The sequence below is a fragment of the Euleptes europaea genome, chromosome 3, assembly GCF_029931775.1.
Source record: "Euleptes europaea isolate rEulEur1 chromosome 3, rEulEur1.hap1, whole genome shotgun sequence".
NCBI classification, from domain to species: domain Eukaryota; kingdom Metazoa; phylum Chordata; class Lepidosauria; order Squamata; family Sphaerodactylidae; genus Euleptes; species Euleptes europaea.
In genome coordinates, this window is record NC_079314.1 from 23,738,633 (window position 1) to 23,753,156 (window position 14,524).

At 46.3% G+C, this 14,524-nt stretch overlaps 1 protein-coding gene across 3 annotated transcripts in view; it reads left to right on the forward strand.

Moving 5' to 3' along the window:
• The window catches only part of ZDHHC18 (zinc finger DHHC-type palmitoyltransferase 18), a 37,434-nt gene extending 24,237 nt beyond the window's left edge, over positions 1–13,197 (forward strand). The window contains exons 7-10 of one of the 3 annotated variants that reach the window (XR_008933250.1): positions 2,166–2,275; positions 4,831–4,930; positions 8,878–8,974; positions 13,093–13,186. Coding sequence is in view for 2 of the 3 variants with exons in the window: in XM_056847674.1 (XP_056703652.1) it covers positions 2,166–2,275; positions 4,831–4,930; positions 13,093–13,182 (300 nt within the window). In the remaining variant the exon portion in view is untranslated. Of the gene's footprint in view, positions 1–2,165; positions 2,276–4,830; positions 5,050–8,877; positions 8,975–13,092 lie in introns of those variants that run through there. The other 2 variants (XM_056847674.1, XM_056847675.1) reach the window with 2 other exon arrangements.
• The last annotated feature ends 1,327 nt before the right edge of the window (positions 13,198–14,524 follow it).

The following is a 14,524-nucleotide window of genomic DNA, read 5'->3' on the forward strand; positions in this document are numbered from 1 at the left end:
GTGACGTCACAACCCGACGTTTACCAGGCAGATTGTGTTTACGGGGTGGTTTGCAATGGCCTGCCCCAGTCGTCTACACTTTACCCCCAGCAAGCTGGGTACTCATTTTACCGACCTTGGAAGGATGGAAGGCTGAGTCGACCTTGAGCTGGCTGCCTGAAACTGACTTCCGTTGGGATCAAACTCAGATCGTGAGCAGAGATTTTGACTGCAGTACTGCATCTTACCACTCTGCAAGTACTTACATTTAAAATATTTCTCCTTTAAAAAGATTGCTGCCAGGCTATCTGGGGGCATTTCCCCCCCCCCCACAGATTGTAAAGCAATTAATGTAGCTCACCATTCATCTGAATGTTGAACATGATTTACCATGACTTTGCAAGAGTAAAATCTCATGAAGACTTATTTGCGTTTTTATATATGAATGTAGTGACATTTCTGTTGAAAGCACTCAGAGAAGTTTAAAGTCAGGGGACTTAAAAACAATGAACAATAAAATTCAATATATTAAAAAAAAGTTTAAAGCAATTCTCAATATATTAAACTCAATCTAAATCTACTCAATATATTAAGCTGCAGTACTGCAGTACAAGCTCTGCTCACGACCTGAGTTCGATCCCAGCGGAAGTTGGTTTCAGGCAGCCGGGTCAAGGTCGACTCAGCCTTCCATCCTTCCAAGGTCGGTAAAATGAGTACCCAGCTTGCTGGGGGTAAAGGGAAGATGGTTGGGGAAGGCACTGGCAAACCACCCCGTAAACATAGTCTGCCTAGTAAACGTCGGGATGTGACGTCACCCCACGGGTCAGGAATGACCCTGTGCGTGCACAGGGGACCTTTACCTTTATAAAATGTGAAAAATACCCTGGGCACCAAGGGGTGGTAGGCAAACTCAGTATGTTAAAAAAAAGTTTTAAGCATGTTAAAATCTGAGAGCTAAAATAACTACAGTAGCTAGTGGATAAACCATGGTCAGTAACCACAGAAGGGTGTTGGAAACAGGGAAATTTTCATCTGTGGGTGGAAGTTATATGGTGAGGCAACCTTGCTGTTCTTCTGGGCAGTTTCACAATAGAGAAGGCTACCGCGGTCATTTCGTACACAATTGCTTCCAAGTTTTTTTCCCTAGTGTTGGATTATGATGCTTGTCCAAATGAGTGTATCCCCATCTGTCTCGACAGATATAAAAGAGCAAAACTGGAAAAACAGCAAGGCCTTCATCACCGATTCTTGATTTGGTTACCGGCCTACAGTTCGTTCAGTAACAGTTCGCAGCTGTCCAAATCTAATAGTGTGAAAAATACCCCGTTGAATCTGGGCTCCAAGGGGTGGTAGGCAGACGAGCAATGAAAAACAAGCCGTGTGACGTAATGGGACCCTTTCGGGTGAGGTGGATGTGATTGTGGCTGTTGTCTGTTGGCAACAGGGAAGATAATTCAAGAGAGGTGTGTGTGTCAGAGGAAGCTTACCAGAGAGCAAGCCCAAGTTGGGAGAAGCAAGATGTTTGGTTATCGCAAGAAGCAGCGGTTGCTTCCAACCCTGTCGTTGGCTCAGGAACACCTGAGCTTCTTGCAAGTAAGGCTGCTTAGAATCATAGAGTTGGAAGGGACCACCAGGGTCATCTAGTCCAACCCCCTGCACAATGCAGGAAATTCACAACTACCTCCCCCTACATACCCCCCGTGACCCCCTACTCCATGCCCAGAAGATGCCCAAGATGCCCTCCCTCTCATCATCTGCTTTAGGTCATAGCATCAGCATTGCTGACAGATGGCCATCTAGCCTCTTCTTAAAAACCTCCAGGGAAGGAGAGCTTACCACCTCCTGAGGAAGTCTGTTCCACTGAGTAACCGCTCTAACTGTTAGAAAATTCTTCCTAATGTCTAGACGGAAACTCTTTTGATTTAATTTCAACCCGTTGGTTCTGTATTCTGCGGACAGTCCATTCCCCCCCCCCCCCGCTGTAGAAAGTCTTCTACTGCTGAATTGTCATGTGCTGTCACAATTAATGGGCTCCGTGCATAGGTCCTTGTAAGCCAGAGTTACACAAATACGTCAAGAGGCAATTCCAAAAGGCTCACCTGAGCCAGCTCAGCAAAGGATTATCGTTGACTTCTCCCTCCCATGGACTTTCCTAACCAGTTCCTTTCTTTTTTGGGGGGTTGTAGCTCAAAGGGGCGTGGTCGAACAAGGGAGGCTCCGAATTTACCAATCCATACAGCCATAAAAGCGTCCTCACCAACTGCTGTGCAGTGCTCTGTGGACCCTTCTATCCCAGGTAAGGTCATCTGAATGAACTTTACAGCTAGATACTCGGAGCGTAATTTCGAATGACGTTTGAGTGTAGAGAGGCGATTCTCAATAGCAGCCATTTTCAGCTCTCCCCGTCAGGGAAAGCTGACTCTGAGGCAAGGCCTGTCTTCGGGAGCAGGACAACTATTGCAGAAGCCGGAAAAAGGCATTGCTAACAAAATCTGGGAACCAGTTTGCAAGCCTAGTGGTGGCGGGTTTTGAGGCTGAGACGGGTGTCGCCTCCCTTTTGCAGCAGCCTCCTCCTGCCGTTCTTCCGTGCTGCTGTTGATGCAGAGCAAGCAAAAGAGGAGTTGCTCTCTTAGGCAGTAGGCCCCACCACCCAGAGTGAGGGACAGATGTGCACATGCTCCTAAAAGTGGGTGTTAATTGTAGAAATTGTCCTTGTGGCTTAAGACCGGTGTTGGCTTTCTCTTCCCTGATTAGGAGATGCTGAGAAACATATTGGTAGTCCGGTATCTGGAAAGACAGGGGCAATGGGAAATGAGAGGGAAGAGAGCAAAGTTTAGGACTCTAATCTGGAGGACCGGGTTCGATTCCCCACTCCTCCACATGAGCGGTGGATGCTAATCTGGTGAACCGGGTTAGTTTCCCCACTCCTACACATGAAGCCTGCTGGGTGACCTTGGACTAGTCACAGCTCTCTCAGAACTCTCTCACCCCCATCTACCTCACAGAGTGTCTGTTGTGGGGAGGGGAAGGGAAGGTGATTGTAAGCTGGTTTGATTCTTCCTTAAGTGGTGGAGAAAGTTGGCATATGAAAATCAACTCTTCTTCTGGGGGTGGGCTGGGGAGGCATAACAAGAAATGAAATCTTGAAAAATACAGAACTGAGATTGATTGGGGCCTTCACCAAAAAGAGCCCCAAATCATTTTGACCCCATTGCATTAAAAATACACTAGAAGAAGAAGAGTTGGTTTTTATATGCCGACTTTCTCTACCACTTAAGGGAGAATCAAACCGGCTTACAATCACCTTCCCTTCCCCTTCCCACAACAGACACCCTGTGAGGTAGGTGGGGCTGAGAGAGTGTGACTAGCCCAAGGTCACCCAGCTGGCTTCGTGGGTAGGAGTGGGGAAAGAAATCCAGTTCGCCAGATCTGAGTCCACCACTCATGTAGAGGAGTGGGGAAATCAAACCCAGTTCTCCAGATCAGACTCCACCACTCCAAACCACCTCTCTTAACCACTACACCATGCTGGTGACATGTGCCCTTTTTAATGGCAAGCAAAATCCACAGCCTGAAGCCGCCACGTCACTGTGCATAGTATAACAGAGCTGGGCTTGGAAGGCTGTCTGGCTTTGACGGAGTCCGCAGTAGTCTGAAGTGCTGACGCTAATATGGGCGTTGACATGGTTCAGCAGGTAACATTTCCAGAGAATCCTGTATGTCTGGCTAGTACATGGAGCTCTTATGTTTGCAGGTCTATATTTGAACTTCCTGCTGCCTTAATGATAAACCCTTCATACTTCATGTAGTCACAAGAGGGCAGGCTTGGACAAAACTAAGGCTGATGCCAACGTTAACACTTGGCATTTTATGGGATGACTTCTGGAAGGAATCTCTGAAAGCACATGTGCAGAAAAGCTGCTGGCAGGAGTAGTCCGTCTAACCACTGGGGTGTTGAAATCAATTGTTACAAGGGCCGGATATGACATAAATGTCAGACCCTTAGTCTGTCAAGGTCCGTCCGGCCTACTCTTGACAGGCAGCAGCTCTCCAAGGTCTCATGTCAAGGTCTTTCACTTCATCTGCTTGCCTGATTCTTTGAAGTGGAGGCGCGGGGGGGGGGTTGAATTTGGGACTTCCTGCAAAGCAGAGGCGCTACCACTGAGCCACAACCCCTTGTAAACATCCCTATCAGTTTCATTCCATTCTTAATGCATGACTGCGGAGCAAAGAATTCCCGTGGTGTGCAGATACACAGTGGATAAACATTGTTAAAATGGATCAGTACAGAGCCAAAATTACAATTTTGATACGCTAACCAGAGGTCTCCGCACTCCAGTGGCAATGTAACAAAACTTTGCCACTGTGTAGGAAATGTTGGCATCTTTATCCTCCAATAAATGTTTAATAATAAAATCATCCGAAAGTCTAAAAACTCTGGTCAGTAAGGGCAAAATCAGCCTATTTCTGACATCCTGATAAAATTCACAATACAATAAAATATGGGTAATTGTCAGAGTGACAGGGACATAACCTAGACTCCAAAGGTAAATGCTGGAATCTCCCGCTGAGCAAGGCCGACAGAAAGTCATTAAAATGAGCTCTTGAAAAAGCCCATCGAAATTTGGTAAAAGTAATGGAGATCAGATAAAGAACTGAAGAGAATCCCTCCCAACTCTTTAGTAATCTGCATGGTCTTGGGAGTCCCCAGGTGTGTGTTTGTCGACAAAATGCTCCTCATCCGTCACCAGGGTGACAACAAGGGTCTGCTGTTGCTTTAGCTGCTCCTTTGACCAGTTAATTACCAGTCTAACTCCCTCCCCTTTCTTGTATTCTCTCTCCCTCTGCCAGTTTAATAGACACAAGAGGATTCATTGAGCCAGACGCCGGGACCCCGTCCACTCCGAAGAGCGAAATCCCCTCCTTTGGAACAAAATCCGATGCCAGCATGGTATGATCCATCCCTTAGCAGTGGTGCCACATAGTCCTGTGCCTACCTCCAGCCGGTGCCTCTCTTCCATTTACCATTTCCTGAGTTCCACGCAAGGCAGCTTTGTGGGGTGGAGCTTCTTGTGCCCCCTTCTCAAACCATATGCCATCGTCTCTTGCATTGATATATATTTATATATTTTTTGTAATTTGGTTTGGGTTTTTTTTAATACAATGGGACTTACCTGGACATTGTGGACTGCCGCAGTTAAGCCTCTAAATAGACATTTGCTGCCACTTATAGGAAAAAAGGGGGTTGGTGCTGTTCTGAGCGGGGAGAGCCATGCGCTGGGCGAAGCCAGCTTTTTGAGAACTGTCCATCCTCTGAAGGCCTGTTCCAGAAACCAGCTGGACGATCTGCACAGATTGGTTGAGTGGGACACAGTCACTTGCATATGGAGCTGGTATGGGGGAGTAGGGAAGCAATGGTACCACCCCCTGAACTGCACTTCAGATTTTTTTTAATGATTTCTCATCCGTGGAGGGTAGATGTCTTAAAGTTAGTCTGTCTTCCCTGCAGTCCTGAATGAGCACCGCAGAGGTTTTAATTCAGCGCTTGTTTGAGCTGTGAAGAAGAGTAGGGGGACTGTTTAAGGATGGGGCCCTCCCTGCCCTAGCAGCAAGAGTGGCCCAGCAGCTCTCCTGTTTCCCACTAGCGGAGGGGAGAAAGCTGCAAAGAGCAGAGGATTCCTCGGAACGATCATGTGACGAGAAGAGGGTCCGCTGCAGATCATGTTTGTGCACTCTGAGAACTGATCCAGAGTAGGCCTCGATTGTTCCCGCTGAATCAGGCCTCCGGCAACAGAGGGATCGCAGCCCGGTGAGATTCCCTGGTTACTAGTTAGAAGAAAATTAAGCGATGCAATTTACAGTTCTTAACGGATGCGAATGGAGGTGGGCGATCATTACCTTGTGCGTACGGCTAGCGAAGAAACCATCTTTTGTAGCAGAGGGAGAACTGTTGACCAAAGGGTTTTGTTTGAGGAGGAATGCAGGGAGACACCCCCCCTCCTGACCCAGATAGGCTGTCCAAAAATAAATTTATTCTCTCTAGAAAGTGGAGCCTGTAGTCTGGCTTCTTAATATATTGCCCGAAGAGGCAGGGATTGTGTTTCTTAGCACTGAGACGCCTCTTGCTGCACCTCCCATCCTGTTGTGTGAGCCCTTATGTATATTGGAAGGTTGTTAAGTAATACTTGAAATGTGTTTATTAAAGCTGCTGGGTATTTTTTTGCACATATTTTGTAAACTTTTCTAAGAATTTTTTAAATAATACTTTGCTGTAGATAAACCTGTGGTTACAGAATTCTTACGTTAGGGTGGTGTTTTTTTTTTTTAATACACAGCATTGGAATTTGTGCATCAAGTAATTGCATGCACGAAGATCAGTAAGCCAGCATTTTCTGGCCTCTGGCATAAGAAAAGATGAGGCTCTTCTGGGGAAAGTGTAGGGAAAGCTCCTCCTTTGGCATATCCCTGTTAGCTGAAAGAAACTGCAGGGTTGTAGGCAGACAGAATAGGATCTTGGTCTTACCGGGACAGGTCAAACAGATATGAGTGTGCCATTCTCTGTCCAGAGAATCAGGAATGTCCAAGTTAGCGGGCCACATAAAAAAAAGAAAAACAAAACCTTGGTGGTTGAGGTCATATCTCAGGAAGGCGCTTTTCCTTTGTACTCTTTGCCCCTGCTCTTCTGGCTGTGGGATGTGTCCATCATCAGCTTTCAGTAGCCCCGCCTCCTTCAGTTGGCTACCATGCTGGTCTTCATTCCCCGTAGGGCCAGCCGTGGGGTGATGAGCAGCTAGTTTCCCAACCCTGTTAAAAGGGGGTCATCACAGTTCCCTGCTTCCATTTTGGGAAGGGGAAGCCTTACTGTTTTAGTCTTGCACTCCACCTTAGTAAGCATTGACTAACCTGTGGGTTTCCTCCAGTCCTAAGGAACAGGGAGCGTGTGATGTTAATAGAAGGAGTGCTTCTGAAATTTGTGTCGAGCCTACACCCTGAGCTAGATTTGTCTTCTACAGGAGGTCAGAGGCTCACAACTACCATGTCATTTCCATGATCATAATTTTATTTGGTTTTTAAAATTTGCGTTCTTGTTATTATTAGCATTCCCTGGCTGCATTGTCTGTTGGCCTAGCAAATCAGTATTGTTACACTGAGGCCGGAGAAGGCAGAGTAGACCATCCCTTTTCTAGAATTCAGATCTGCACTTAAATTTGTGTGAGCAAAAGATTTTGATGACATTTTGATGGGGGATCTGAAACCTGGCACATCACAGAACACAGCAGCTTTTAGCAGTCAGGCTTTGTGGCTAGAATGCATTACTGCATGGCCATAACTGTAACACAGAACTGGTTGAGTATTGTGTTTTGTCCTGATTGGCAGACTTTGTCTCATTAGTAGAATGGTAGGTCTGGGTAATTTAAGTTTTTTTTTAAAAAAAATGCAGTTTTACAGCCCCCCCCCCCCCAGTGTATTGCTCATTGTACTTGAGGGAATCTGCTGGTCTTAAGTTTCGTAACTGTAGGATACCCCCCCTCCACACATACACACATATGCAGGCTTTGTGAGTGTCCTAAGTAGCTCTGCCTGACCCATGGAACACTGTTGCAAAGGCAGCCCCAGCATGTGTGGGGCAGGTGCTCACATTCTGTGCCTTTTAAGCAAGTTCCAAAACTGTGGGTGGAGTCAGGACATTCCTCAGTGACAAGGGCGGAGTCAGGACATTCCTCAGTGACGGGCTCACACGTTCCCCCCTGCAAGTTGCAGAGGCAGCTATAGGAAGGAAGTCACCACAGTCTTTCTGTGCTGGCAGCTGTGACTCGATTTTGGCATCCCACCTTGTGCCCTTGGACCTAAGACCAAGGCTGGCAGTTTCCTCGAGGGGAGCAGGAAACAGTTTTTAAGCTCTTGTGCTCTGGTAGCCAAGTGGCGTTTTTGAAACCAACAGAGAGTATCTCTGCCACCCCTGCTTCTGTCCTGCACATTTCCTGACCAGCTGTTCTGTTTCCAGAATATCCCCGATAACCATCTCATTAGCGATGGTGCTTTTCTAAAGCTAGCCTTGCCAGAAAAATGGTTTTGCCCAGGTGGTTAGCCAAGGAAGTCTCAGTGGCCATTGGAAGTACCTGCTGGAAAGATCGCAGCTTTACTTTCAGATGGATTCTCAGTTTGGTTTGGAGTGGGGGACACAATAGTCTCATCTCCCTCTCCAATACAATTTTCCAGGAGCAGAATCAGGAAGGAGTGAGTGGGTGGATGGGTGGGAGTGCCTGGTATCTGAGCTACTAGTAATTCTATTCAAGATCACCTTCTTATTCCCTAGGGATTAGATTAGTAAGCTTACCAGGGGAGAAAGTGGCACGGCCCATCTTCCAGCACACTAACGTGTTATCCATAAAGCTTGGGTGGGGAAGGGGTAGGGGGGAGCAGTATGGAAGACTGTACCAGTGTTACATTTGTGACAGGTAATTCTCTTAACCCAGCTTTTGTTGTTTACTTTGTAATAAAGATGTTTATTTTTTAAAGAGCGAATTGCTTTGGGTTTTATGTTTTGCATTTCTTTATGCTAGTTTTAAGTGTTTGGTTTTTGTTTTTTTTAATGAGCGGGAGGGCTGGGGTTAGGCAGTCGGAGGGACGTCTGTCTGTTTAGACTGTTGCCCAGATGCTGCTGTTTAGAACTTGCTCTGGGCTTGGGAATATAAACCAGGGGGGGTGCCTGTGCTCTCTTAACATAAGTGGTTTTACAAGTCAGGAGTTTGAAAATGGCGGTAACTTTTAAAGCCGATCTCTCCCTGCCCTTACAAATGCATTTTAACAACGGTGGAGAGCCACCTTCCCTCCTCTGGTTCTGTTTCCCCGCCCGGAGGGCTGCCCACGGAGCATAATCTCTGGTGTCTTCTCCAGGAGGATGCCTGCCAGGACTTTGCCATATCTTGCACAGCCTGATGGGATAGCCCCTCCCCACGGGATGGGGTTAGCACTGCTCTCTGAGGGTTAGCTGGTAAGAACATGCTCTTTTCTTCTCGCCCTCATCCAGTGAACCATCTCATTCTCACCACCATGTAGTTGGTTCGAGCCTGGGTTCTTCCTACCCACCCACCCCCTTCCAGTCTGTGTGGTTGTTGTCATTTGTTTTGTGCCTAACCAACCATCTCACTGATCTTGCGACTGGCTCTCTGTGACAGGAAGGTTGCTTGTTGCCTTGAGGGCCAGCTGAGCTGGAGGGGTGGGGAGGGCTCTTCCTCACGTAGGTTGTGAGCAGAGAAGATGTTTGTAGTGGCTTCCAGTATCCCACTTAGGTAGCAGTGACACGACCTGTGACGCGAACAGTAGAAAAGAGCAAGAGTCCAGTAGCACCTTGAAGACTAACAAAATTTCTGGCAGGGTATGAGCTTTCGTGAGCCACAGACTGTGGCTCATGAAAGCTCGTACCATGTCAGAAATTTTGTTAGTCTTCAAGTTGCTACTGGACTCTTGCTCTTTTCTACTGCTAGTGACAGACTAACACCGCTACCCATCATGATCTGTGATGCTAAGACCATCCTTACCTGTGGCGTTTTCTTTCAGTGTAGTGGTACCATTGTTGCACTTTCGTCCCACCTCTTCTGATTCTTCCCACACGTTGGACTTTGAGTGCTAGTCTGGCCGGAAGAGGTGGGAAGCAGCACTACAGTTTTTTCGACAGATCTGTCCACTTCTTTTTGACTTTTTGGAGGGCTGACAGTGATGGGGGCGCTTAGTCAAAATGCCATCCCAGCCAGCATAAAAGGAAACAGGACAGGAATCATTTCGTAATCTCTCGACTGTGAAAACGGGGTTATAAACTGTTGGCAGAACAAAAGCATTTGAGCTAGATAAAATGTCAGGTGCCAAGCTGCAATTGGACATTTGTGTGTTAAGATCTCAGTGGATAGTGCTAAGGAAATTGGGGCATGGAAGAAGGACCATCATCTTAAAAAATACAGCTCTGTGCATTTCAATCCACAGTGGTCATCAAAATACATAAGACACACTATTAGAAGATAGCACTCAGCACGTACATAGTGCTGTAGAGTACTGAGAAGGTTTTCATGTTCTGATATTTTTTCTAGCAACTCTGTAAGAGGTCAGTATTGTCTCTGTTTTGGAGCTTGGAGGGCAGGGAAGGGACTGGCGGAGGAGAGGCTTGCCTCAGGTCACCTAGTGAGTTCATGGCTCAAGCGAGATTAGAACCATTCACAGCTTGGCCTTTAGGCACTGCACCACACTGGCTCTCAAGATATGATCCTTACTGATGTGTAGGGTGTCCCTATCAAAACCAGACCCTAAAGTAGTGTCTTGGCTGTTGCCGACTACGCCCCCACCCTGTGCTTATTTTGTCGCTGCCTCCGTTTTGCCAGAATGAGCCTTAATCCTTTACTCGCACACGTAAGTATGTGTTGTTGGTAAGTAATGTTCAAAGTACTTTGACAAAAGCAACGTTTCTGTGTTACGTGCTGAAATGACAGCATTACAAATACTTTATTTATTTAAAACATTTCTGTGTCACTTTTCCACCCAAATACAGTCCCCAAGATGGCAAACATCAAACGTTAAAACATTTCAACATTAAATCAGCATTTAAAGTAAAGTATATAGAAAATTATTCAATAAAAAACATATAAACACACATAACACCAAAAGCAGAGAGAGCCAGTAACAATTATAGAAGATATGCAGAACAAACAAACAAAAAAGTCTTTACCTGCTGGCAAGACAGAGAGAGACAGGTAACCCTCCCTAGGGGGGGAGGGAATTTCAAACTTTTGGCCCCATGACCCTGAAGGCCCTTTCTTGGATAGACACCCATTTAGCCTCAGATGGCAGCGATACCTGAAGCAGGGCCTTTGAAATTGACCAGAGTGGATGAAGAGGTTCATATGGAAGAAGGTATGCTGCCCCCAAGCCATATAGGGCCTTAAAGGTGGATACCAGCACCTTGAATTGGGTCCCTAAACAAATTGGGAGACAGCATAGAACAAGACGGAAGTGCTACAGTCTGTACAACCCATTCCAGTCAACATTCTGGACACCGCATTCTGTGACAACTGTAACTTCAAGACAGTCTTCAAGGGCAGCCCCTCATAGAGTGCATTGCAGTAATTAATTATACCACAGTGGCAAGGTCTTCTCCCTCTACCCCCCAGCCAGCTGGTTCCCCCCACTGAAGAGGCTGAAAGGCCCCCCTGGCCGTTGCTGTCAACAGGAGGCCCAGGTCCAGCAGCTAGGCAATGAACCTGCTTCTTTAGAAGAAGTTCAACCCCATCCAACACAGGGGATACCTTTTTCTTGTGTCAAACGTTCCCACCACCAGTAGCATAGTGATATAACTGTGGTTATAATATAACTATCATAATATAACCACTGTCAGTACTGTCCATTTAATGCCCTTCCACGTTGCAGCCATGTTTTACAACCAAAGTTTGAAAGGTCTGTGTTATGGGGGTTTAATGTCATTTTTAGAAGTTGGGGCGATCTCTTATATGATCAATGAAAGAGGTTGGGTTGGACCTAAGCAGTTTTTCCATTAATGAAAAAGGACCACCCAAAAAGACTATGCTGATGATCATGGGATCTGCATGGACAAAAGCCAAAAAGGGTAGGAACTATAGTAAGGAAGGGAATAGGATGAGATTGTCGGGGTTCAGCCTAGTATCTGCCTTGGGACGGATTAAAAATCTTCATGTTCTGGAAGCAGCAGCGCTGGGCAGCCCCGTGTTCTCCTCCCCAGGGAACCATGTTGTACTGCAGCATTTTTTTGGTTGGAATTGCCTCTTGCCTCCAGTGGTTTTCCTTTGGGCTGGTTTATGTGTTTGTCTCGATATGGGAAGCGCATCTTGCCCATATCCACTTCTGCAACTTCACTCCTTCTATTTCAGTGGAACGGGAGTGCCGTAGTAGTTTTTCTCTCCATTCCAACATGCCTTTATGGTACAAAAAAATAGAAAACCAACACCACATGAACACATGAAGTTGCCATACACTGGATCAGTCCTTTGGTCCATCAGAGTCAGCTTTGTCTACTCAGACCGCAATCGGCTCTCCAGGGTCTCAGGCAGAGGTCATTCATATTACCTCCTACCAGATCCTTTAACCGAAGATACTGGGGATTGGACCCCGGGACCTTCTGCTTTCCGAGCAGATACTGTACCACTAAGCCACAGCAACGTGGAGAGGCAGCATCAAGCAGGAGAAGGGTGGTGGAGACCAGATGTAGAGTAGGTCTTTCCCTCTCTCTGTTCTTGAAGCAGAAACTGACAGAGAACAAAATGTGCAAAGCACCAGAGGTTACAAGGCATTTATCTAATCACTTGTAGCTACTCCAAATCTTTACAAAAAACTAGTAACAACAAAGGTTCAAATAAATTACAGAATATAAATAATGAGCAAACGCAAAAAGCAAAAGTGTGGATAATGTAACTTAAAACCAAAGCAGTGACAGGTTTTCTCTGTCAGAGGTTTCTCCCGCCTTTTTTCTTGAAGCCGCAACCAACAGAGCTAAAGCTGGATGCTGACGGGGGAAAAAGGGCTTGGAAAGCAATTGGTAGCAATACAGGGACCAACACACCCAGCTTATGCCTGTATCTTGCAAGCAATTGATTATTTTGCCAGCCTCTCTTCTTGTGTGATCATTCTCTCCCCTCTTTCCAAAATACATGGCCCATACATTTCACGCATGAGGCCGTGCAAGAAAATTAATGCACGGAGAAGTAATCGGTAGCTTTGTATCTTGGCCCAGAAACATTATCTTAATGGTAGAAGGTGTTCTCATCCTGTTTCTTACACAGTCCAGTAATTTGTTATAGACTGAGTTAATAGGATTGGTTTGAATTCCTCTGTGGTGTTTGGGTGTACCTGACGCGTCCCCTTTCCCCAGCATTTCACCCTCATCACAGCCTTTATAATGAACGCACGATCCTTGTTAAGAACAGGACTTGTTCCAGATTTACCCTGGTTTGCACATTGACTTCCTCCTTTCTAGCTTGCCTGCGGGTTCTCCACCTGCGATCTTCTTCCTGTCTCTGGTGTCTCCTTAACTAACCCTCTTTTTTCTCTTCTTCCTTTTCTCTCCCACCGCCCTACCGTTGCTTGGAAACCCAGTGTGTCCAGGGCACTAAAGAGCTTTTGAGGACCCTCTGCGCCTCGTGGCAAAACCCAAGGCGATCCCAAGAGGCCCCGGCCAATCTCTGAAAAAAATACAGCCATTTGCCACCACCTGTGCCTCTTATCCTCCAGGGCTATCTATTTTTTTTCCTATCGCCGTGTCTCTTCCCCTTCTCACCGCAAGGGTAGAGAGAGGCCACCATGCACAAGGGGAAAAAAGCTGTTCCAAACCCTCAGCGCATGGGAGTTGAGAGGCTTCTGCCTCCTGTAGGGTTTGAAGCTTAAAAGCCATACAAAACCACCTGCTGTGAGTGCAATAACAGGAGTTTCTTGTCGGCTCCTGTAATCTGGGAAAATGGACTCCAGCGTCTAAGCACATCGAGGCCGGGGAGAGGATCGTTGTATCTAGCCTTATTCTGCAGTAAAGACATCTCAAAGCTCTGAAGCGAGATTTGTTTTAGTTTATCTATGCTAGTCTAGGACTGTCTCTTTTTTTGCTGTTCTCTTCCCTACCTTATCTGCTCGTGTTGTCAAGATTCGGTGTGTCCATGGGCATGGCGAAGAAGGCACTGTTAAAGGCAGCGTTTGCGCTAGTGCTGTTCTTACTTGGTGTGCTAGGTCAAAGTTGATGTCTTTTTTTTTTAAAGGACCATGTGATGAATTAGGACTGGGAACTAATTCCCAGGGCTATAATGTGTGCACTCGCTACGCTTCTGTAGGAGCACAGGAAGGAAGGAACTCAGAAATGTGGTGATGGGTGGGGAATGCAGCTTCCTAAGAACGCCAGCTGTCATTTGTTTTACAGGGCAAGTTTCTAGACCTTATAGGTATGAAGACTTTGCACAATACCGGGTGGAACCTGGGAAGCCAGAAAGGTGGCACTTAAATTTCCAGTGATTCCCTTCCAGATGGATCTTCAGCGTCCTGCAGAAGCCCTCTGGCAAAATTATGCAAAATAGTAAATGTAAAATAAATTGTGAAATGGGCCCAATTGACATGATTCTGGTTTGTAGAATTTTGTTTCTCTTGGTGCAAAACGTGTGGACTCTTTTCAACAAAATGAAAAAAGCACAGTGTATGTATCCCTGCCACATTTAATACTATACCACACCCTGCCCTAGGATGCTGGAGCCGGATCAAATCAGTGTGCGGCAGCAGCCTGCAAAGCAAGATTTTTGCAAAGATCTTGGCTAAAAACACAAACTGTGTTTACTGACTGTATTACAAGGGAAGACGCACACTCTCTGGGCCGTTTGTGTATGTTGGAGGTTTGTCCCTTTCAACATTTAACCTGCTAAAAAGATATGTTTATAGGACTGCTTTGGATTTCCCCTGTTCCCTCAAAACAGTATTTTGTAGAACATACCTAAGGAATCCTATACAGAACTCTGCCCTCGCTGTTCCGACTGAAAATAATGTTTCAGGGAGA